Raw genomic sequence first — 25,980 nt, forward strand, 5'->3', positions numbered from 1 at the left:
ACGTTCACAGTTAAGGTTGTATACCTCGACGGAATTATTCTTTGGGAGTGCATCTAGTCCATCGCCCTTAATGCTTATCATGATGTGAAATTCTTAAAATGATGAAGTACATTTGACGATGTTTGGGCCGTTTTAGTAGGAAGCACATCTTTTAGGCTGAAATGATTAAATTGTATCAACTTGAATTTAATTTTGCAAATACAATTTCAAGAATTTCACATGTGGTATTGTTTCAATCTAAGATTTCTCGAATATGTTTTATTTTATGAAAGGTGCAATTTAGGGAAGACATTACCTACTGTACCCTATTTGTAGTTATGGGCCCTGCGTGAAAACGATGGAAATACAATTTTCTTTTCATAACGTTCGCTGCAGCTTAACGATTATTACAAACGTATTTAGATTGGATATACGCATATGCAGCATGAGATAATCAAGCTTAGATGATAGATTGGATCAGTATTGGTTCGAGTCTTACAACTGACGCATCTAATGGATCTAAATTTGCCTGGTGCGAATAAAGAAAAAACAGGCAAAACTTCACTCAGGATAAGTGAGTTCACAATAATGTTACATCTTTTCGACCGAGTGACTCCATTGGAAATCCGAACATTGAGGATTTAAGGTTTAGATTTCTGGGCTTTCGGCATCTAAGGCCATTTAACCCTTCACGATGACGTCCCTCGGCGAGCATACAATCCGGGGAAAGGGAAGGAAGAAAGGTTTGGGGAAGGAAGGAAACGGCCTGGGACTTATAAGTTAGGCTCCATCCCGGTATTTGCCTGGTGTGAATGAGGAAAACCAAGGAAAACCTCATTAATGGTGGCTGGCCTGAAAAAGAGTGTTACACTTTTTTTGGCAAGTGACCCCACCGAGACCGCTAGCACCGAAGGAGAGATTGTTAGCGATTACGCTACGCGGGGCCACTCGAACATTGAAGTAAAAAGAAAGTTACATAGTAGATCAAGGTGTATATTGAGAATAGTATCCCGTCATTTAATTGCTAAGAATGAGAAAATTAATCTTGGATACAACTGAGTGAAGATAAAGGACTTCAGATTCGAACTCAAGATCCCACAATTAAAAAGGAACTATTTAAAGAACTTTAAAATATGCCTCAAATCAGATATAATATTCTGTTATATGTAAAATAACAGAAAATTGTAAACCTTGTAATATCCATGAGATGATAATTTTAGTTTTGTGTACTTAAATCAATGAACCAATAATCATAATGGAAAAGATTTACTTCTGGATTTTCTTTCAATTTCAGTTGTTCCCTAAACCTCATCTGTGAGATGCAATTTGATGCATATCCAATGGATGTACAGAAATGTAAATGGCAAATAATACCAGGTAAGTTGGTAGCATTAATTACATAATATTTAACCGGGGCAATGGAAGGAAATGGAATCTATAGGACATTTTCAGATCTAGTTATTATCTCATAATTTCACATCATGTGTAATATTTGACAAGGAAGTGTTTCAAGAAATAGAGGAACAAGAAGAGAAAACATAATAAAACATTCTTATGAGTTATCTACCAACACAAATGGGAAAACATTTATATATTGCTTTATTATGCCATTGATCAAGAAGTCTAATGTGAAAACTACTTTTATATAATGGAAAATTATATGCAATGTGTAACACCTGGACTATCCAACTCTCCCTTCCTAAGAAAGACTCTTGATCTGTTTGTTACGAGTCCCAGACACTACATGTCATACGTTAGCTTTTTCATTATAACATTTCATACATTTTTAAACTTTCAGTCACTCACATATAAAATATTTGTATGAAAGCATTATTCATGAACCAAATAATTACACAAATAACTATTCGTTATTTGAGTAAGAAATAGTTTACAAATTTATCCTTTAACGAATTTCTACTTACTGGAGCAATTATTCAAATATAATAGATTAACAAAAATGACAGAGAAGATGGATCAAAAGTCAAATCCATCTTATGACTGTGTTAGGTTATGGAAGTAATAATTATTTCTATCCTTAGGACAATTGTCAATCTTACGGTGTATACCTTTATACTATACAGGAGTTGGACAAAAAATCTAAAACGTTTGCAAAAGTGCGAAAATCATACCTAGTATGGTGTGGGGCCTCCTTTTGAGTCCAAATCTGCTTCTATCCAACGTGGAATGGACGTATACAGTTCCTGAATCGTGGTGTGTGGAATTTTGTACCATTTTTCCTCCAAAACACGCTCCAGTTCCTTAAGGGATACTGGTGGAGGATAATGAGACCGAACACGCCTTTCTAATTCAGACCACAATGACTGAATGATGTTGAAATCTGGTGATTGAGGGGCCCAGAGGAGAAGTGATAACTCCTGGTCATGCTCCTCAAACTATGATCTTACCGTTTTTGCAGCGTGACAGGGTGCCAAATCCACTTGGTAGATGCCATCATAATCAGGGAACAATATTTGGGACATGGGTAGAACCTTTTCCCCCAAAATGGACTCGCACGTTTCCCCAACTTCGTACGTTTCATCATCATCGGTATTCTGTCATTATTGACAGGTCACTTGCAAAACTGAGAAACTTAAACGTTCACTTTCTTCAGCTAACCTCTCCAACTTAACATACAATTATTCTGTTTTGATTTTATCCATCAATTGTGGCCTCATTCGCCCCATTTCTCTCTTTCCTGCCACCATACTCTCTAGTACGTTCGTCATTATACAATTCCTTCTTAGCCAATGTCCCAGTAGTTTCTCTTGCTCTTCTCAGTAATATATAAAATTGTTCTTTCCTTTATTCCAGTCAAAGAGCAAAGAAAAGAATCTCTTACAATATAATGATACTAAGTAGAATTCTGAGTTAATTAGAATGATATACAGGGGTTTTAAGAGCAGCTTAGTTACACTCCTGATTACCAAGGGAGTAAAAATAATAAAAGCTGAATAATGTAATCTGTCACGCTTGAATATATGTTTAATTTATAAACTACGCCTCAAAATGATGCAGTTTACTTAAGTAAAAGATAGAAAATTGAATTTTGTATTTATTACAAAAGGGTGATGATGATGAAAAGATGAAATGAATTTTGATGAAAGATCCGGAGTTCTAAAAATAAAAGAGGATAATTATAATTTCTAAACACCTGGCAACACATTGACCTGAAAGATCTCGGTTTTTGACCGGATGTCTCGTCAGCTGAAGGCTAACCAATGAGACTAATAAATCAAAACAAGCCAATGCAAGGTTATGTGTGTAAATGGAATATTCGCTTCCCTTTCCCTTAAGAAAACCTCTGAGAACGAATCAAAATATGGCTTTGCTTACTCACGTCTTATCTGCTTGATGTCCAAAGGCACTGGGCTGGCTGCTGATACTTTTGGCTGGATAATTTTACGACACACTTAGGCACTTGTGTTTGAGGTGAAAGTCCTAGCTTCGAACCCGCCGGAAGACTCTTCCTCTTCTTCCCTAGACGTCTCCTCGCAGACTCGCAGGATCTCGCTCCTCGGCACGAGATGTTGTGTTCCTGGGCCCGACTGGCTTAAGACGTACGCCAACTCAGCTTCTTGGACTACAGGTGCTGGCTGCTACATTACCCAAGTAAAGGCGTCGGGTCATCTCGAGCGACAATGGACAAGAAGTGGCCGCGTCAACACTCTAATGAATAGTTATGAACTGGACGAGTAAATGTTCTAAAAGTTTGCTTTTATACGGATAAGCATCCGTGTTTACTCATATGGATTTTAATTTTAAGTTGGTGAAAGTGTGTTACTGTGACATTCGTGTGCCTGTTTCTGGAATTAGGTTTGTTGTTTTCCTTGACTAACAGTCTATTCTAGAATCACAAAGCTTGCCCGGATGTTTACTGTTCCAACCAAGAAATACTAATTCCTTAATAATAAAAATTGTTTTAAAATAAATTTATAATTTAGCCCATTCTTGCTGCTTGTTCGCTACACTCTATTCTTCGTTTCAGAGGAAATACTTACATAACGTACTATTGAAAATTTAAATTCCTTTAAGATGGGCCATGAGAATAGAAAACCAGGCCACAAATAAAGGAGATAATGTTTGTTCCTTGAATCGAGTTGTCCGCCATTCTGATGACGGTATCATTTCTACACGCCTCTCACCAGTGAGTGACACAATCGAAATTATTGACCAAAATGATCCTCTAAATCAAAAAATCATTCTCTCTTTTTATCTTCACGGAAGGTGACACGGGATGACATATGCCCCCTACTATCCTGTTTATCTCTCAGAACTCCACTCACATTTTCTGTTACAATTACGAAGGCAACACACTTCTCTTTGTATATTATTTCTTCTATTTTCTCATAGCTTCCTCTACTTCTTTATAAGAATAGTTGTATGCAAAGTGGTCGGTGTGTATGTATGTATTACCTCTATATCCTTCGCTTTCCTTTTAAGTCTTAACATCATGACTCTATCATCAAAAAATTCTACGTTGACTAACTTATCTTTTAAGCTCTTACCAATAATTATTTCTACATCATTATGGCTTCTCGTTTTATTACCTGAGTAAGACATTCTACATTCTTCGCTGTTCAACACCTGATTATATATTCTCATCTAATTTCAAAATCTTCTACCAAATCTACATTATTTTGTTTCATACCTTCTTTAAGATGTTCTAATTTCCCTTTCAGTAGTTTGGTGCGTACGTTGCATGTTCCTATCCTAAACTTTTTCTCTTGCTTGTCTTTCTTTCTTCGTCTTCCTTACATTGTTATTTCCTCGTCCAATGAGTTTACCAAGACGTCCTCCTCCCGTAGATTGAAATGGGGTAATTTTTCCTCTGGAGCTATAGTTTGACCTGCGGAAGACAATTGTACATATGCTTTCTTTCTGCTTTCATCAAGCTAGAGAAAAATAGAACGGTGGTTTTATGTTGCCTTCCACCCCAAAGTATTCAAAAGTTAAAAATTCCAGAAAAGGAATAGGAATTTTTCATTTTTTTTTTTTGCATTTGTTATCATAATGATGCTGCCGAAATGATCTTTCTCTTCCAATTTCTCAAAACTATTCCAAACTGAAACATAATTCTTTGAAATGAGAATAACATACAACAAAGTTCTGTCTAAATTGCTTTCTATCCTCTAATAACTTATGCTTACTTTTTAAATCATGCTCCTAAAGTGAATTGTTACGTTGAAAATTAAGATAACTTTGTGCCTTATACTGCGTTTAGTATTCTCAGTTTCTTGTAAACAATTGAATGGATTTCAGATTTATTTTAATATCTTTTAAACAAGTATATGATACATAAAACAAATTAATGTTTGCTGACGTGTTTCTTTCCTAGTTACTGACAAAGAAATGCAAAGACTTCTGGTACTTTGCTGTTATTAAAACCATAAATGTCCTTTCATTTTTCGATCACTTGTTTTCTTTTACTTTTTTAGCTGAACCACTTAAGTGGGTAAATATGTCATGGTTTCCCGACGGATCCTTAAGGATGAAGGATAGTCCCTGGGGAACAAGCGAAATGTCCTTACCAACTTTCAGATGTCAATTCAGAACAGGGACCATGCCCAGCGAATACAAGACTGGTGAGTAAATATAACTATGAGTAACATGTAAATAATTTGGAATATTATTATAGGACGAAATTATAGGAAGGGAAGAAATTTGGAGCTAGTTTTCAAAGCGAAAGAAGTGGAAGTTTCCATTTGTATAGTATGTATTATAATGGGATTTCATCACCATTGACATCTTTCATCTCATCGTGGATCTGCATTGGTGAATTCTCCTGAAGATGGAGGAACTGCATCAACTTCGTCAAACCTAGGACTTACAGTGAGGTACCTGCAAAAAGAAGAAAGAAAAAGTTGATCTAACGAATCTAGTATTTGCATGGTTAACATACAGGGATCAAATTATAAAATGCATTTCATAGGGGATTCGTAATCCGTTACTTTCTAGGCGAATGTACGAACTTTTTGATATCCCCTGGTATAAAACAAGTTCTTCATATATGCTAGTGGTTCTCAAAATCTTGTAAACAGTAGATTATTATTTTTGACATATGCTATATGTAAATGTTACAGTTTTGAACATCTCACACTTTTTGTGGCTATAATTTGTGATCGATACCCAATGTCTTACAAGAAATGTAAAGGAAGTGTTACAATATCGGTAAAGAACATATCTTAAGAGGTCGTTGCTCCAGAAACATTTCTTTAGACGATACCAAATTACATTAAATTTAAACAAATAATCAGAAATTGAAATAAGAAAACACTGTATATTATTAGCGAACTCCTATTTTTTTTAATTACATACTAGCTTCCTTGACATAGTGCTCAAAGTAATAGACACATCATAGCAACAAATAATTTAAGATATTAATTGGACTTGGATCAACCATCATGATTTATTATAGTTTATGTTACTCTGAAACGATTACTCTGAAACTTTTACAGACAAATACTGAACCTTTTTTCGTGCCGTGCAGTAGTTGACTGTGGTGATGGTAGAGAAGTAAGATTTAAGCAGACTCGTAGCTTCAGAAATTACCATCGATTTTAAACAGTGTTCAAGTTTGGGGGTTGGAAGATATGATGAAATGTTGAACTTTGAGATGATGATCCTCCAATCCCTTCTGAATAGATTTGGTAGTAAATATTGGCTCATTTTTTATCTTGGAAACTGTCTTTGTTCTTTTGTACTATAGAACGTACCTAGATCCACCATATCACATCTCTTTCAGTAATTTGTAATTCTGAAGTATTAACAAGACCAAAGAAATATTGTGGAATTACGGTTAATGCTTAGCGTTAAGAAGTAAGAATACCAAAGTATACCGTTTTTTTTTTGCATTACGATCATATATTAATACAGCATCTTGCTGGTGTAAGTAGAAAGACGATTGATTGAAAGATACGAATTACTCATAATTACTAGTGAACCAAATTTGATATTCTTGACACGTTTCCTCGTACTATTTCTTTGACAGTGGTGATAATAGGATTCGAATTGTCTACTCGACCATTGATGCTGAAACTATATATCATTTATCAGACTTGATTTAGCAACTGTTTGTTCAAGTACTGATTGCAATTCAGTTGCGATTTAAAACTATCCTTCATTACAGGAACTTTCTTCAATCTTCTGCTACTTGAGTCACCTTTGGTATGGCGTCTATAGTTTGACAGAAGCTCACACCAAATGGGTTTCGTAATGGAAAAACACCGTTTCAATGTTTCCTCTCGGGTTATACCGATTTCTATACTTTCTCTATTTCACGATTTCGTTCATTATAATCATCTATGTCTTCGTTAGTTTCGTAGGTTAATCATGGTTCGTTAAAACATAAGTTATTTTCCTTATTCTTCTTTTAGCCTTGGGTACACACTCGCTTCTGTTAACGGTAGAATTATAAATACGAAAATTAGAATGAGTAAAACAATATGTTGCGAAATGGACAAGAAAGGTTCACTTTCGTTATATTGTTCTTATTTACTGCTCTTTTTACATGAAATTTACCACATATGCGTCTTGCCGATTATACTCATGCTAACATTATAAGATATACCGGGAGATATCGTTATCAAATTATATTCCTACAACATAATATTTATAGATATGAGACAATCATTTTGGACTGACTGTACATAATGATTGTAAAAATATAATTTCTAGATCTGATTTTGCACTTTGCTCCTTTTCGTCAGGAATGTTGAATGGGAAAAGTGAAAACCATGTACATATTGTGCGTATCAAATAGTGCCAAAATATCAAATTTACATCTAGAAAGTCAATACACACATATAGTAATAGTACGCGTAAAATATTTACCCCTTAATCCATCAGGGGTCAGAATTCCATTGAAAAACATAATAAATAGGTATTCCAACTGAGTGCATGTATAAGAAAAATTCATATACTAGATAAAATACGCAGCAACGGTACGGGAGATCTGCTTTCGATTTCCAGTAGTAGCTCCTGTGATTCGAATATCACGTTAAGGTGTAGGTCCGTGTCTCATACAGTTAAGGTACTGAAGGAGACGCTAAACCACAACTCAATCCACCAAAAACTGGGCGCGGTGGCTCATTGGTAGAGCGTGCTTGGGGTCCCTGGCTCGAACCCAGCTCGCGTCGTGTGGACTTTGTGATAAACAAACAAAGTGCTCGTGGGTTTCTCGGGGTTCTCCCGTTTCCTCCCACTTTCTTCATTCCACCATTTCACTCATCTCTCATCATCACCGTCTCCTTTAGCCTAACCGGCATAACCGTGGGACGTAAAACTTAAAGATTTCATTTTTTGCTTTAATCCACCAAAATGCAACACATTTTTAAAATAACAACATATTTTATAGATCGACTTTATGGTTGTAAAATATAAACTATTACATAATAGTAACTTTTAAGGATCTTTTACAGTAATAATAGCAAAGCTAATATTCATATTATTTCCATTTTGACAGATGAAATGCCGAAAAATCTCTATCTTACTGTCTACTTGTATAGAGATCTTTCTAACCATTTGTTGATGACATATTTTCCGAGTGGACTGTTAGTGGTGGTATCTTGGTGTAGTTTTATTATCAACCCTGAATCTGTGCCTGGAAGAATTGCTCTCGTTTCAACAATTCTCTTAACATTGGTTACCATGTTCAACTCTCTGAGGTAAGGTGAAAATCAGAAAGTTTGCTATATACCTAGGTACTGTTCCATATTAGCAATCTCTTTCACTATATATATGGTGTTTATACAGTGCATTTTTATATGTAGCCGGTGTGTTTACAACTACACCATAGGACATGTATATTCTGTTTGTGGAAAACATATAGAGTGAATAGTGTACAACTAACTGTGATAACCCTAAATGTTTTGCAGCAATCTGTTGTCTAGGTTCCTTAAACTGGGGTATGGATACGCGAACTCCAATATCTTGTTGGATTGGATACCAACGTGATTGTACGTCTTTTTCGCAGAAGTGGCTTGCGGCCACAGTATATCAAAGAAGTACTGGTCACATCTTCACTCCAGAGCTGAAGGTCCAACAGGAGCATAAAGAAAAGCGACTATTTCAGCATTATGAAAATGGTGGCCACAGGAAGATCCTTTTCACGGATCAAATAACACACTAATAAAGAGTCCTCTAATCGCCAAAACGGTCATATCATTGCTTCGACATCTCAGAAAGGTTGTTCAACACGATAGGGATCCTCAAAGGTCATCATCCTGTCTCTGTAATGGGTCAGTGGGGATTGTTCTTTGATTGCGCAAGTGACCTCCACTTCACACATGATGTGGAGTGATCACATGGTGTGGAAACGTCTATGAAAGTCTACATGGTGTGGAAACGTCTATGAAAGTGTATAAAGCAGCTTGCTAAAAAAAACTTGTGAGACGTTGACCCGCACCATTTTCAACAATTATCCGAGGAGCTTTCCGTAGGACTCAGCGCAGGCCTATAAAGCAAAGGTCACATAGAAGTGGCTCTAGAGGAATATGCCTTATTTCATTGCTTGGTTGATTGGACCTCGAACACTACCGGTAGTTCATTAGACTGTAGATTTTTCATTTCAGACTGCATAGCCTATGGGAAAAGGCATACAAATCTTGTGCGTCTTCGGGGTTCTTCTCTGATGGCAACGGCCAAATTTCTCCTCAAAGCAGTGGTGCTGCGATTGATGACTGGCCTCAAGGACTTCAGGCCTGTGTAAAGACCAGAAGTAGCCACTTTCAACAGTGATAGTGCTCTCTATAGACAAGACATTTCAATTTATAATATGTAAACTTTAATAATTAGTTTGATAATTTTAAGTGTTGCTTATTTCTAATTTTGTAACAGAACTTATGATATGGGTATATAGAATCACTTATTCGTAGAAAATGATTATCTTAAGGTACAATAATTTATGTTATTACTAACAAAAATGAAGTAAATATGTCTTGATTCATGAGGTACACTAGAGTTTGTTGTGAGTCACGGCTCTGCACCATTTAATATTAAAATAGTTAATATTTCGTGTTTTGCTTTTTTCGTCAATAGGCAAAATATGAAAGCGTCTTTCACGGTGAAGCCCATTGAAATATGGCTGATTGTGTGCATGAGTTTTGTGGTTGGAGCTCTTTTGGAATATGCCTTGATACTCTTGGTCATTCGATGTAAGAAACCACCTCACGAGAAGAAACAAAGTGAACTAGTGCCTGGAAATTTCATCCCAGTTAGACCATTCATGAATTATGTGGTATAAACATTTCTTATTTAATTTCTTTGATATGTCTATTTTTTAATTTTATATCTTAATTTTTATGATGGATTTTTATGATGTCCCTTTGTGATGGAGCATGAACAATTCATTCTAGTCTATGTGAGCGCTCGTTGATACGTGTTACATCATTTTAAAATTACAATTCCCTTAACAATTCACTTATAAGTAGAAAGTAATTAAAACTATTATCTACAAAAAATGAAAGACCTGCCAAGGATAACAAATTAATCCTTAATACGAAATCAGTTCAGTTTGAAATTTTAGCTATTTATTTATTAGCCCCACACAGACTAAAATGTTTTATACGTAATATTAATTAGCTATTGTCTGCTTTCTAGCATTTTTATTATATTATGCTTTTTGCGCTTTTGTTGAAGTCGGTTGCACAGTTTTATGATGTAATATGTCGTATAATTTATTTAATGTTTCACGCACATTCACTCTACAGGAGTTAAAATCAGTAAAGAACATGATGCTGGTATTTCTCGCTGAATTTTCCAGTATAACATATATAAATATATTTCTCTTTCGGTTTTGATACAGTACTACGTATATTTTATTTGAATCTTTTCAGTAATTTCCAGTATTTATGATTAAAATTAGTTAAGAATAAGCAGTTAATTTAACTTTTAATGTAGTATGGATTTGACCCTTCCGATTAAATATATATGATAGAAGATATACAGAGCGTAGTAAGAGATTTCGGGGAAAGTGTTATAAAAATATTAATAAAAGAGGATATGAAACCCCATCTTCCTGGTACCATCTAAGTGTCAGTATCTCTTCATCCAACTGGTTCACAAATGCATGAAACAATACCTGGTATACTTCACTGGTGAGAATAGTGTAAAAAATACTCGATAATGCGCTGCTGTGAAAACGCACAGAACACGACTACCTTCTGTAAATCAAAGGATTCCTCAAGGACTGTATGCAGGTTGTCACTTCTCCATAAACGTATGTTTTGTGAGTTCACATATCCTGACATGTCTTAAAGAAATCACTTATCCAACACTGTTTCACTAAAGACGCGTTATTTTTCATAGAATACCAATACATCGTCAGAACCAAACAACACCGAAAGAAGGAAGTCGCACGGACAGTAAGCCAGGCTACTCTAAAATTCGAGACCCACACACATTTCGCGAAATCTCATTGTTGCTACATTTCACATATTTACAATGCTGCCACTTCGACGAGTTACATAAGAAGATCCCCCGTGAAATCCAGATAGTCACGCCCAATACGTTGCCAGCAACATTTACGAACACATCCCGCCGTGTTGAACTGTGTATACAGGTAGGGGGGTCATTTCCAGTACCTCTTGTAATGTACCTTCCTTTCTTAACCATAAAGGTATGTCATGTACAAACCTAATTTCATATCCTTTATTAAGATTTTTATAAAAATATTAGACTTCATACCTGGGACATTTTACGAGTAGGTCACCGTGTATTTTGTAAAAATATTAGACTTCATTGAATGTGACGTATACCTTTTGATACGTCACAAGTATTCTTGTTACTTGAGTCTAAAATCAATCGTGAACAGCATAATTAACTCCTCCCTTGCTTCAAATTAAAGCATTCGTAAATATTATTCCATTTTAATATATAATGATGCATATGTTTACTGATGTACCCTAATAACTTCCACTTTTAAAACTGCCTTAATACCTCCCATAAAGATTTAAATAAAAATTTATTATTATGTCGAATTTGGCCATTTTTTAGAATCTTCAATAAGCCCAATTTTGTATGTTTAGAATGGCCTAATAATGAAGGAATAACTTCTTTCTCAATTTTGTATAACACATTTATCTGAATATACATTAAACACACTAAAATTTGTATGGGACATTCTGTGCATCTTTTCAAAGATTCGAGACGTATTGTGAGTGGCGGCCGGTGGATTGTTGTTTCGGGTGTTGCCGTAGAAACGATCGGAGACAGAAGATAAAACTGGACTCATTGACTAATCATCATAACTTTAGATGCAAATGCTATGTGACGTGTGAATTTAAATAATTTTTTTTAAAATAAAAATGTAGAACATTTTACCCGATTAGTCTCCTTATGTAATTAGTAAGTCCATCCTCCTCCCTTTAATTGGACTAAGTTTGTCTAATACATGCTGGTTAAACTTTGGTATTTCCATTGTCAGGTCTTTCTCGATGAAAAGCATAACCAATGGTTATAACCTTTCTTGAAACATTCAATTCCTTGAAAGTGTCAATTCTTTTCAATGTGGAGAAACGCATTTCTCGTTTTGCTGACATCATAGGTACAGTTAATATTAATTTCAGAAGCTTTATAGATTCACTGTCATTTTTCTAGATTATTGCGAACAATTTACTCTAGTAAACGTAGTCCCTGACAGTGATACGAATTCCTCTACAGCGTAGACTGAAGACAGTTCATGGCAGAGATTAGTGTTATAAAAAGTATAAATTGAACACACTTTATTCATGGTTTATCTACGAAAATTTAAAACAAATTGTGGAAATATATTTAAGACAATCAACATTGCTGCCACAGGATGTCCTGTGAATTTATACACACTTCTGAATTGCCCTTTTTTGTTTTTTCTAACCCTTAATTACAAGTTTTTCCTCAGTGGAGAGCTGAGCAAATTGCTTTCTTTTTGTAAGTTATTTACAGAAGTCATGGTACAGAGTTCATTCAAAATTTGTATATTATTTACAGAATTAGAGCACACACAACGAAAGTAAATCTAATAAATAAAAACCAAAACAGCTGATTCAGACAAAACAGCTGATACAAATGAGTATATAAATCGCGAATGTCATATATACACCAACACACACACACATGCGTAAATGAAAAACTACATTCCAAATCATCCTATTTATTTTATAAGAAAAGAAAGAGCACATGATGAGGCGTAAAATTTAATATTTAGCCTACATCAAGCATTTGTCTATTAAACAAGTATAGTTCGTTAAGAAAGTCTACAAATGTTAGTCAAGTTTCAAAATTTTGGGGAGGTCCGGACCCGAAGGAGCACTCTCGTGGCTGCGCCCATGAGCATTGCTAACTAATCCCAAATTCAATGTGATGTTTCCCATCATACAGTTTTATGTGGAAAGTTTCCAAGAGCAGAAAATACTTTTATAAAACATATATGTATATAACAAAATATTATCCACAGAGGGGGGATTCTATAGATTGACTTATTAATATTTGGTTCACAAATTACTTTACAAGAAGCTCTCATTATTTATATAAGCTAAGAATTAACTTGTAAATGCATGTTTACTTTCATTTGTTTTCTACCTATTACATATTTCCTTGCTTATTTTGTAATTCTGCGATTACTTTTTTAAAATTGTCATTATATTAGTTTGCTTCAATATAGTCCCGTAATTTAAAAATATGAATGCATAAAAATAAATTCCATTTGTAATTGGCAGTTTAATAAAATTCAGAAATCTTATTTAGCGCGAGAAACAGTTTTGTTCACTGAAAACCGTGCCACGTTGTTGCAGAAGCACTGCAACTACCAGAGTCTTTAACTTCTGAGAAAGGGGAAAGGAGACTTAATATTCACTCCAATTGCTGCGCTGTAGAAATGTGGTCGTTTATGCTCGCTGCATCACAATAGGGTCTATAAATTTGAGACTCCGTGATGGATTAGGGACTTTCTTTTTAAAACGGATTAATGGATTTTACAGTTATAGAAGTAAAAAATATGTTATTTAAAGTATATGGGAGTATTAGAGAGTACTTTTTCCCTGTTCTTTGCTATTAATGCTAGTAATATCTTTTTCATGAAATATTATGGTCATTGCGCAACGCTGCAACAGTAACATTAGCCGCCACTGCTTACTGTTATTATTTATAATGGAAATCAATGGAAGGGACTATTTATCGCTTCAATAATGCTTTGCATAACTTGTAGCAAGTGTTGCGAAAACTTCTTCTATTCGACTGGACTTTGATATGTGTCTCTGTCCGTCTGTCTGTTCCACCATCGCTAACTTAAACATGACCCATTTTGATAATACTTTGTAACTGCTTTCTTTTCCTTAATGAGCAAACTCTATTGCTTGGGGTTGCAATCTAAAGTAAAAACGGGGTAAATGGGGTAAAATCCATCCTGTATAGAATGTGTACATATGTACATGCAAGACAATCTTCCAATTTAAACAACTATATAAATTGGATCAAATATCACTAAACTTAACGCATATTTTTGTTGTGCTTATTCGAATTATCACTACATCTTAGACCTAAAATCTGCCCAAAATAAAAGTGGCTTTTCAATTTCAAAATTTCGAAGTTATATGATAATTGTCAGTAAACGCGTTTGATTTTAGCGTAATGTGTTATACATTTTCTGTGAAGTTTCCCCATCATCCACTCTGCAGGAAGTTACAATCAGGAAAAAATGAAGTGAATTCACTCTTCTACTGCTCCATTACGTCTTTTAGAGTCCGTCAATAACTTATATAAAACTTATTCCGTTTTGCTATAATATTATGTATATTATGTTTGATTGTTTCTCGTAAGCTCATTTACTTGGGATTAAAAATCACCAAAGTTTGGGCAGTGAATTTAGCCCATTAACGTAGTATGGATTAATTCTTCTCAATTACCATTAATAAATTTATCCAAAATAACTTTTGTAAAATATATTTTCATGGAATGTGCCATTTCAAGTTCTTGACCTTAAAATCAATTGAAAGGAAGAGACCGAATCTCTTCCCTCCTCCAGGTATGAAAACTCACATTGTTTGATAACTTTCTTGAATATTATTCGATTTTAATATAATATGAGATATATGTTTATTAAGCTTTCCCCATAATTGACACTTTTTCAGTTAAAGCCAATTAAATATCAGAACACACTTAACCCTTCTCCTCCCGAACTTTTTAAGTAAGATTTAAACGATAACTTCCGAAAACAAAATCAATTTTGTCAAATAATGTCTATTTCTTTCATAACTTCCAATAGTCTCAATTCCTTGCAGCTGAATTGTCCAATAATAAGACAGCTTAATGTAACACATTTATTCTGTAGATATTTATTAAACACTTTTACATTTTAATAGAACATTGTGTGGCTTTTGTCCGAGATTAGAGATTTACTCATATGGTCTTGTGGCGAAATCGGTAAGGAAGGGTCGCTTACTTCGAAGGTGCGTCGTTTATTAGTACACTTCTTCGTTGGACCGTACTTAACCTTCAATGATTTTTATCAAATCATGATTCGTTAGTTATATTATTCGGTCACAAATTCTCTACAAACTATTGAGTCATGTTCAGATAATGACTTTCAAGCCAAATCAGTAATGAAACGACAATGGAAAAATAACTATTTGCTGTTATTGTGATATACAAACAACACATCTTAACCGCAAGTAAAATTATTATAGTATTTTTTATTAATGTGATTGATTTGTGTTGCATTAACATGTGGTAATTTTATTTTAGTTCAAAATTTATTAAAACAATCAACATACTATTTTCTTGTAATATTTTGTAATTATTATTTTATTCGTTTGCAGAAACCAGTTGGCATAGCTCATTGGAAAAGACCAATAATCCGGAAACGTAGAATCTGCAAGAAGATTTGTCATGTTTTAAAGAGACTATGCTTGCGTCAAGGAATTGTAGATGTGATAGCCTTACTCATATTCCCATCAATATTTGCTGGATTCAACGTTTTCTACTGGAAACATTACATGACGCAAATGCAAGATACTTGGAATAACATATTTCTTAACGAAACTGTATAGAATGCAATGCTATAACCAGAGAAACAGTTCATAGTGTGATAGATATTTAACTGTCTAGTTGGACCTAGGGTTAAACGCAAAACCTTTATTTCAAACTACGTTAAAATTTGAAAATTCTCAAGCGCCTTTAGTCTAGCACTTGTTTGGATGGGCTCATTTCTTATTTAAATCTCTTACACGATGGTCAGTGGTGAAATTCCAAAGCAATATCTACCTTTCACTATTTCCTTGGGTGTTCGCTCTACAGAAGTATTATGCAACATCAAGTTTATTGTAGAAACATACCCGACTGATCTTGAAAGGTAATAAATAATCGTTTTCTAAGTCTTCGTTGATTACACTAGTCAACATTTTTTATAGATTTTTTTTAACTACATCGACACTCTTAAATACAAAAATGGCAATAAAGAGTTCCCAACTCGTATCGTTATTGTGTACTGAACAGAAACGAGTTGTATTCTGGCAGAAACTATAAATTAATTAATTTTGAGTGTACACACTGCTAATTAAAATCACTAATATATTTAATTAACTACCTAATCTGATAAGACAAAACATTTATTTTGCACATAAGGTAACGAAGGCTGTAATAAACTAATGTTACTATCATAATATTAGTCTTTACTCTACGTATGACTAAATAAATATCTTTATTTTTATTTAATTGATTATATTAAATAATAATTGGCATGTTTTTTAAATGTTAATTTGGTAAATATTTCAGTTTTCATTTAGTACATTAAGCCGAGTAATTCCAAGAAAACATATGTTTTAAAAAGAAAATGTTCTTCTAGTGTTTGTAGTATTTTCTGATCCAAAATATTATCCTAATATACTAAGTATTATAAAAGCGAGAAATGTTTCTAAAACTTAGTCTTTCGAGCCTAAATATACATAAAAAGATATTCATGGCTGTTGTGTTGTATGTTTACAAAACATGGTTGCTTACTCTGAGGGAAGAACACAGACTGAAAGTATTTGAGAATAAAATCCTGAGACGAATATTCGGAACCAAGAGAAATAAGAATGGGGGAATGGTGAAAACTTCATAACGAGGAAATACATAATTTATAATGTTTACCGAACATTGCTGGCATCATCAGTTGTACGGAACTCAGGTGGGCATTATGTAGACAGAATGGAAGAAAGTAGAAATGCATTAAAACTTTTGACTGGAAATCCAACCGGAAAACTACCATTAGGAAGACCTAGGCAATGGTGGAAGGACAATGGTAAGATGACTCTCTCAGGAATAGGAATCCAAAGTAGAAACTCGATCCAAATGGCTAAGAAGAGACTTCAATGGAGAGATTTTGTGAACGCAACACTGAACTTCCGGGTTCCGTAGATTATAGAGTCAATTATAACAAAATTCGTACCTCCAACTGAAGCGACTGAATGAGTTTTTCTGTATAAAATAACGGAAATTTGCTTCTATAGAAACTACTCCGCTTTCTCCATCAGAAGTGGAGTTATCGAAACATGTATTCTCTTATTACTAATTAAGAGTTTAAGAACTGAGTTTCACAAGTCTATTTAAGTGAATCATCAAGATGGGTAATTTCACAATGAAAGAGTAAAAATCTGTAACATAAAAATCAGCCCCCTTTTCCCCCCTTAAAAGCAGGCTTTTTAAAAAGAAATCTAAGAAAATGACGAGGAGAAAACTATTTTTTTTAAGTTTTGGGCTTGGTTTATGTTCAAGGACGTAGTTGTTTCGACTAATTAAAACTGTGTTCTGCTGGAGAGACTTTTTGTATTGAAGATAACTGAGGACTGATTCTGATCCATGTGATATGTGTATATTAGTGAATATAACATTTGGGCACACAATGTTAGATTTTATCATTTTCGAATCTTCAACCAATTTCTGTAGAAACAAAAATATCAGTATTCATTGTAAGTAAAATAAGGTTGGACATCTTGGCACTTGAAACCAGTTGCCAGAGAAAAAGATGAAGTTCTATAATATGAGATGTTCATAATAATTTCTGTTACACATTTTCTATTGACTAATTTAATATGACTATAAAAAGACTGAATTTACTAATGTTGCATATCATTTATCATGCTATATGTAATTTTTATAGTTACACATAAACAGAAAGAATTTATTTCGTTAATTGTTTATATAATCATAAGTTACAAGTCAAGGAAACATCATCTACATTGCTTTTGACAAACTAACTTCAGATAAAGGCTGATGTATATGCTGACACAGTGCATGTACGCCAAGTATGAAGACATGTTATAAACAAAATTAAGATCAAGACGTTCAGTGTGTCTATGTACTATCGAACATTTAAAATAAGTACATTTAATATCATTATCATTTAACGTTTATCATATGATCATATAAATCCAAATTGAGTTTCCAAATTGGATATACTGTATACTAATATTTCAAAATGAAAACGTTTTCCTTTTTTTCTTAGCTATACATTTATTTTCTTGTTAATAATTTACTTGGAGTTATGAAGATTTGTAGATTAGTTTGTAATCGGACACATTAAAAGAATAACTAAAATCCTTGGGTATTTCTTTTTTCTAGCAACTAGGACGAAATTAATGGGAAAGGGGATTTACATTGGGGAATTTTCTACATTTTTCTCAATTTCAGCGTAACTAGCCGTCTTATTCAGAAGTTGTTTGACAGATATTTCAGGTAATTCAAACTAATAAACTGAGGTACTATTTATTAAAATATGATGATTTAAGCAGCAGAGGCAAGTAGTTATTAAAAGACCTCCTTTTCATAGAAAATATTGCAGTATGGAATGTATTTCAACAACTTGTTATGAAATGGATTTTCATGTTCGTATTCGTCAATAGCACATAAATTTGACTTACTTCAGCCTATATTTAGCCTTGCGACCAAACCTTTGTATAGTTGTTTTACCTTTTAGGAATATCAGTTAAAATGTGTCTATTAGTTGTAGTTTATAACATGCTTCTTTTCGATTTTTTGAAACAAGTTTTAAGGTTAAACTATCACAACAATGGTAAACAAATAAAGGTTTACCATTTTCTATCTGACTAATGGAAAACAAACATATTAGACTATACCAAAGCCTTTGACAATTAATTTAGTGAAATAAATGAAACGTGCATCAATCACATTAATTTCTTACGAAACACCAACATTGCATGGATAACGGTACAAACCCTGAATTTTCAGAGCAATGCTACAGTTAGTTTCACGTTATATACATAGAAAGAATAACTGGAAAACTGGACATAATGGTGAACATAAGGTTTAAAATTTATCTAAAGACAAAGTTAAGAAGAAGAAGTTTAGGTTTGGCTTAAATATTAAATTGGCTTATTATATAATGTTATAAATGTTATAAAAATATTAAGCGTAATGTTTAATTACGAGGAGGACAGAAACATGAAGATATTGAACATGATAAAATCTTAGAAGGTTACCGAGACATAGATAGGGCTGGTATAGATCAAAAGCAAACGGATTTTCATTTCAAAGTTAAAAGTTGTATCAACTTTGCAAGAAATAAAATGGGGAGCTTCTTTAGGGTTATGCATTCGCCGTATGCGACTTTACCTAAGGAGACCAGGATTCACTTCCGGTAGCAGTTCGTGAACCTTATATTCCACTTAAAATATAGTTTCACGTCTCATATACCTGAAGTCATGAAGATTCTAAGCATTAAACAAATGAATCAAGTTACAAAATGAGGAAAATATCTTAAATACAAGGAAATACAAAGAAAAAGATTGTTGGAAAGAAAGCTCAAACTTTTTTGCAATCGAGAATTGTAAGTATTAGAGAGGTTTAAGTTATGTATATAGTATTTTACAACAATGTGTAAAACTAAAACTACTAGAGACTTGTAAGTACTAGAGAGGTTTAAGTTATGTATATAGTATTTTACAACAATGTGTGTACTTGTATTTCATTTACATATTTGAGGATTAATTTAAAGGAAAGTTTAGAAGTTAGAGAAAGTGAGAGAAAGCTGTTAAGAACAAACTATGAAATCATATTAAGGAATACAACAATGACTTTAATGATAATCATTCTAGAAACCAGGACGTGTATACAAAATATACTTAAACTACTGTGGTTGTTAACTTTCTTGCAGACACCGCCTAACACTTCTTTCTTATATATGAATTTTATTACCATCCAAACATGTAGGAAAGTGTTACAGATATAAATATAACATCTATATAATAACATAAAAGTTTACAACCATGATAAACTAGCATGGAAATAGGTCAAAATTTAAAAGTGCATTTGTCCCTCCCCCCTTAAAAAAACTACATACTATATTCTTACAAGCAGAGCACTACGTCTGATAATTTTACTTCCCAACCTACATCATCATCATCATCATCAACAACAACAACAAAATGCAAAGGATGAATAAAAATAAGGAAGATTCAAGGCTCATTTAGGGTTCGACAGGCTGAAATCTCATAACTTCTTCACCATAATTGAAATTATTATTATTATTATTATTATTATTATTATTATTATTATTATTAATAATAATAATAATAATAATAATAATAATAATAATAATATCATCTGAAATCGCGCTCTCTACATAGCACATCATTCACATAAGAGCATGAATCTTGTTACTCCTCACAACATCGGTACATGTCCCTTTACAGACACAAGTTAAAGACGTCTTGATAAAAAATCTGCAATGGGTACCATAAAGGGGAGATTTTGCGTTTATTTTCTCAATATCTCGCATCGTTTGAACGATTGAGCCTATTTGCGGTAGGAGTTCTAATTCATGTATGATCAGTGTTTTCTCTCTTCTTGCTTGCAGTATGTAATAAGCAAATACATTACATACAAAATTAATTATAATGTCAGTGATATATGGTGTTCATTGGGCAAACGAGTTCAAACAATAAAGATTCATCTTACCCTGGAGAAATGGTTATCCTTCGTTTTTTCATTATAATTTGGCCATGAAACAAACGCCTGAGAGATATACAACCCCTATATACAATTATGTTGTGTTGGAATATATAACTCATAAGGTATGATGCTTCACTTTTATTTCAACACTTCTAGTGTACCCCTAAACAATGTAATAAAGAAATAACGGCCAAGTTTTTTTTAAATATTCAATTAGAACTGGGCAAGCTACACAAAATTTGGAATCGACCAGCGAAAACGGCACAGTGCGTTTTAAAATCTCATTATCGAAAGGATTGGAGACAAACATATAATCTTTTCTTTGGAGACAAACATATAAACCTAACATTATAATTTATAGATTGCTGTCTCTCGGTTTTAAACAGATTTCAGCTTAATAATCTGATGAAGTCTCTGGCAAATGCAGATTATTTCGAGAGGAGTTCGTCTCTAAAGAACTTCCTGCCCACATGATAGGTGTGTCTAGAATTACTGATTTTTGTAGGTTTACTAGTAGATGTTTTGCGTTTATCTGCTCATGTTGAGTCACAGTAATTTTAGAGATAATTGCAGTAGCTGAGATAATGATTGGTCTTACTGCAACTTTCTGACATTTCCATAGCTTTTTGATTTCATCTGCCAGATCTTTGTATTTGCTAATTTTTGCATTGAATGTTGTACGTACGTTATGAAACAAGGGTAGTGCTACATTTATAAGGGCTTCGTCTTGGTCAATTTTATTCATGAAAAGTGATGTCGGATCTGTTTGCGGGTACTGTGACATCCATACTTATTTCTCGATCCCAGTAGACTTTGTATTTATCATTTTCAAGTACTAGATTGGGCTGGTATTTGTAGTATGGCTTGGTATCGCAATTAATTTCATGGTATGTGCCGAAAACTTGTGAATGCTTTTTACAACATTGTTGTGTCCTTTTAGATAGTCTGTAGTTGCTGTTATACGATGATGAGCCTGTGATGTGTTCAATAGTTATAATAATAATAATAATAATAATAATAATAATAATAATAATAATAATAATAATAATAATAATAATAATAATAATTATTATTATTATTATTATTATTATTATTATTATTATTATTATTATTATTATTATTATTATTTTGATGTCTACATACCACAAGGAGCTATCTACAAATACAACAATTAGAACAGTGTTACGAGAACAAAGAGAAGAAAGAAACACGGAAGTAAGCACAACATTTCAGATACTAGCTAAGTGAAAAATATTAAAATATTTCTACATAATTGAATAGAATTGAATAGAACCCAGCAATTGTATTTGATGTAAAAAGAGCGACATGAACAAAGTAAATTCCTCCTCCTAACTAACTAACTCTATGGCCTATGGAACCAAGAGGTTCAATGCCGCGTTCACAAAAGCTCTCCACTGACTTCCATCCTTAGCTAACTGCATCCAGTTTCTACTTTGTATTCCAATCTCTTCGAGATCCATATTAATATTGTCCTCCCATCTGCGCCTAGGTCTTCCTAATGGTCTTCCAGTCAGGACTTTGAAAGCGTTTCTACTTTCTTCCCTTCTAGCTACATGACCCGCCCACTTCAGCCTCCTAGACTTGACGACCCTAACAATGTTGGGTGAACCATATATATTATGTAGTTCCTCGTTATGAAGTTTCCGCCATTCCCCATTCCCGTTCCTCTTGAGTCCGAATATTCTTCTCAGGATCTTGTTCTCAAATACTTTCAGTCTATGTTCTTCCCTCAGAGTAAGTGACCATGTTTCGCAGCCATACAAAACAACAGGCATGATTATCGTTTTATAAATTTTAAGCTTAAAATTCCTCGACAGAATTAAGACAAAAGATTTTGAACCGAATAGTAACATGAATTTCCTGCTTTTAGTCGACATTTAATTTCTCCGTGAATATGATTTTCATCTGTTAATATTGATCCTAGATATTTGAACCTATCCACTTTATCAAAAGTATTATTTAATATTTTAACGCGTCCATAATTTGCTGTATTCCGGTCCCGACGCACTTCCATGTATTTAGTTTTCTCTGCATTTACTTCTAAACCCATGTCCCTGCAAGCGTTTAATAAGATCTCTGCATTTCTTTCTGCTGTTCTCCTATCGTCCCATATTAAATTTGTATCATCAGCATATGCCATAACCTGGTGAATACCGTTCAACTCTAGGCCCTGGTTGCTATCTTTGATTTTCCTTATAGCGTATTCCAGAACGAAGTTAAATAATAATGGCGACAACGCATCTCCTTGCTTCAGGCCATTTTCGACGTGAAAGCTCGTGCACAAAAATTTTCCTACCCGGACTTTACTTTGGGATTCATTTAAACATATCTTAATTAATCTAATTAGCTTTCTCGGTATTCCAAGTTCTGTGAGAACGTTGTATAATGTTTCTCTCCTAACCGAGTCGTACGCCTTTCTAAAATCAATAAATAGTTGATATACCGGGGTATTGTATTCCCACTTTTTTTCGAGTATTTGGCGAATGGTAAATATTTGGTCGATAGTCGATCGATTTCGTCTGAATCCGCACTGATAATCTCCAATAATTTCATCTGCGTATGAGGTCAATCTTGCTAATAAAATATTTGAAAGGATTTTATAGGATGTTGACAGAAGAGAAATGCCTCGATAATTATTAGTCAGTTTTGTCGTCTTTCTTGTGAATTGGAACAATGATTCATTCTTTCCACTCTTGTAGCCATTCTTCCTTGTTCTCGATAAGGAGAATGAGTTTGTGTATCTTGTTCCACAATTTTTCGCCTCCAGCTAAAATTAACTCAGCCGGAATTTCATCTACACCCGGAGATTTGTGTTTCTTTAATTTCTTTATAGCGGTTTCTACTTCTATTCGGTTGGGTTCTGGAATATACGGTTCTGCGGTGTGTATATCCTATTCTCCACGCACACTAGTATTTGGTTGCGTGTTAAGCAAATCGTCAAAGAAATCTTTCCATCCATTTAAGATGCTATCCGTGTTAGTGAGAACTGTACCGTCAGATTCCTTTAATATATAAGCACGAGGTTAATAGCCTTTCTTAAATTCGTTGATTCCCTTATACATGTCCCGGATGTTTTTATTTTTACTATTATCTTCAAGTTCCTTAATTTTAGCTTTCAGAAAATCGCGTTTCTTTGTTCTAAAAGTTTTGGAAGTTTCTCGCTTGATATCTACGAAATTTTGTGTAGTTATTTCATTCGGGTTTTGTAGTCAGCGTAATTTTGCCTGTTTTCTCTCCTCTGCTAGTTTTATGCATCCCGGTTTGTTCCTACGTATTTCCGCGTGTCCCAATTTTTTTTGCTGAAATTTTAATGCTATCTCTAATTTCAATCCAGGTATCCTAAACACTAGTGCACTCCGAATCTTCTAAAGCCGAGAATCTATTCGAAACTTAAATCTGGTATTTCTCTCTTACCTGGGTCTCTTCTAATTTCTTTAAATTGAATCTCTCCGTTTTCGGACAATGAATATTACCTTTATTCAACGATAACCTCTCTCGTGTTATCGCTGCTCCAGGTAGTGGTCAATGTCACAATCAGTCCCTCTAAACGACCGGACATCAATTATCCTAGATTGCCTTCTTCTATCTACTAAAACGTGATCAATTTGACTATGTGTTTTCCCGTCTGGTGATGTCCAAGTGTGTTTATGAACATCGCAATGTGGGAATTTTTTACTCTTCACGATTAGGTTTTTGGATGTTGCAAAGTTCACGAGTCTAACACCGTTGTCATTACTTTCTTTATGCAAACTTTCGTTCCCTATAATCGGTTTGAAAATATCCTCTCGTCCTACCTTCGCATTGAAATCCCCTAATAGAATTTTCATATGATATCGCGGGAGTTGGTCAAATATCAGTTCCACTTCTTCGTAAAAACTGTCTTTTATATCGTCATCCTTATCTTCAGTTGGGGTATGTACATTTAAAACAATAATATCACACCACCGTCCCTCAGGAGTAATAAAAGAAAGTCTGTCAGTAACAAATTCAACCCGTTTAATTGCTGGTAATATGCGTTTATGAACGAAAAACCCTGTTCTTAACTGGTGATTTTTATTTCCTTCCCAGTAAAAGAACGTAAAATTTCCGGAATTCATAGATCCATTTTCTTCCCACCTAACTTCCTGAACTCCTACTACGTCCATCTTGTATTTTTCTAACTCACTCGTTACGGATTTTAACGCGCCTGCCCTATAAAGACTCCTAATATTCCATGTTCCAAATCTCATGTCCATTTTCTTTTGCTGAGGTCGTGCCAAGTTATCATTCCTTGTCCGAGGCTTTTGTGAATATTTCTGAACAAGTGCTTTTTTTTTTACAGGATGAGGTTGTTAGCCTTACCCAAACTCCCAATCTGGAGGACCACTCCTAGTCGGCTATCCGCAGTGCGACTAACAGCTGTCTATTATAACTACTTGCAGTGCGACTAACATCTGTTAGCTGCAAACGCCGACAGTGATCCTCAAATAAATGGCTCAGTTAGGAAGAATGTGGCAAGATAAAGAAAAACTACTACGGCTAGGCCGGCCCCAGGCAATTTACCGCCCTGTGCAATGCATCATTTACCGACCCCTTTCTCCAGAAAGAACAAATCTTAAAAGCCACGATTCAACTTTGAGGATTCAACTTTATTCTATACTTGTATTTGAATACACCCCATCATGAACAATGAACGGGAAGGAAAATGCACTCACATTCAGAAAGACCTAAACACTACAAATACAATCTCTTTGTATCTGTTTATTTCTGTGTATAATAATTTATTATGTTAATGAATGATAAAGAAAACACACTTGCAGAGGAAAAATGTAATCCTTTATGTAGAATTCAATATCGAGCTTCAATCTCAACATATCAGTTTGCAATTCCAGTGCAACTAGTTCTTTATCTTTATTTCTTCATTTTCCTTTTATATCTGTTAAAAAATAAATGTTTGCACGTTTTATGATGAGAAATGTGTTTGTCACAAGCACAGGAGTTGTTTTGAAATCAAAACTGTAATAATTAACTAAATGCAGCAGATTTTCGCTATTGTTCGAGAATTGAGTTCTTGTATTTGAC

At 34.0% G+C, this 25,980-nt stretch overlaps 1 protein-coding gene across 1 annotated transcript; it reads left to right on the forward strand.

The window, feature by feature from the left end:
- The first annotated feature begins 5,427 nt into the window (after positions 1-5,427).
- LOC145681376 (glutamate-gated chloride channel-like) lies at positions 5,428-16,574 on the forward strand. Its single transcript, XM_081753028.1, has 4 exons — positions 5,428-5,561; positions 8,441-8,642; positions 10,015-10,213; positions 15,768-16,574. The coding sequence occupies exons 1-4, from the start codon at positions 5,438-5,440 to the stop codon at positions 15,996-15,998; spliced, it is 756 nt and encodes a 251-aa protein (XP_081609154.1). The 5' UTR covers positions 5,428-5,437; the 3' UTR covers positions 15,999-16,574.
- Positions 16,575-25,980: the final 9,406 nt, after the last annotated feature.

Source organism: Thermobia domestica, chromosome 3 (genome assembly GCF_964235325.1).
Source record: "Thermobia domestica chromosome 3, izTheDome1.hap1.1, whole genome shotgun sequence".
Lineage (NCBI taxonomy): Eukaryota > Metazoa > Arthropoda > Insecta > Zygentoma > Lepismatidae > Thermobia > Thermobia domestica.

Excerpts from the sequence above, each read along its gene's own strand:
- LOC145681376 (XM_081753028.1), top strand. The coding sequence starts at position 5,438 with ATGTCATGGTTTCCCGACGGATCCTTAAGGATGAAGGATAGTCCCTGG. Across the intron at positions 5,562-8,440 it reads GCCCAGCGAATACAAGACTG|ATGAAATGCCGAAAAATCTC; the intron begins GTGAGTAAATAT and ends CCATTTTGACAG. Across the intron at positions 10,214-15,767 it reads GACCATTCATGAATTATGTG|AAACCAGTTGGCATAGCTCA; the intron begins GTATAAACATTT and ends ATTCGTTTGCAG.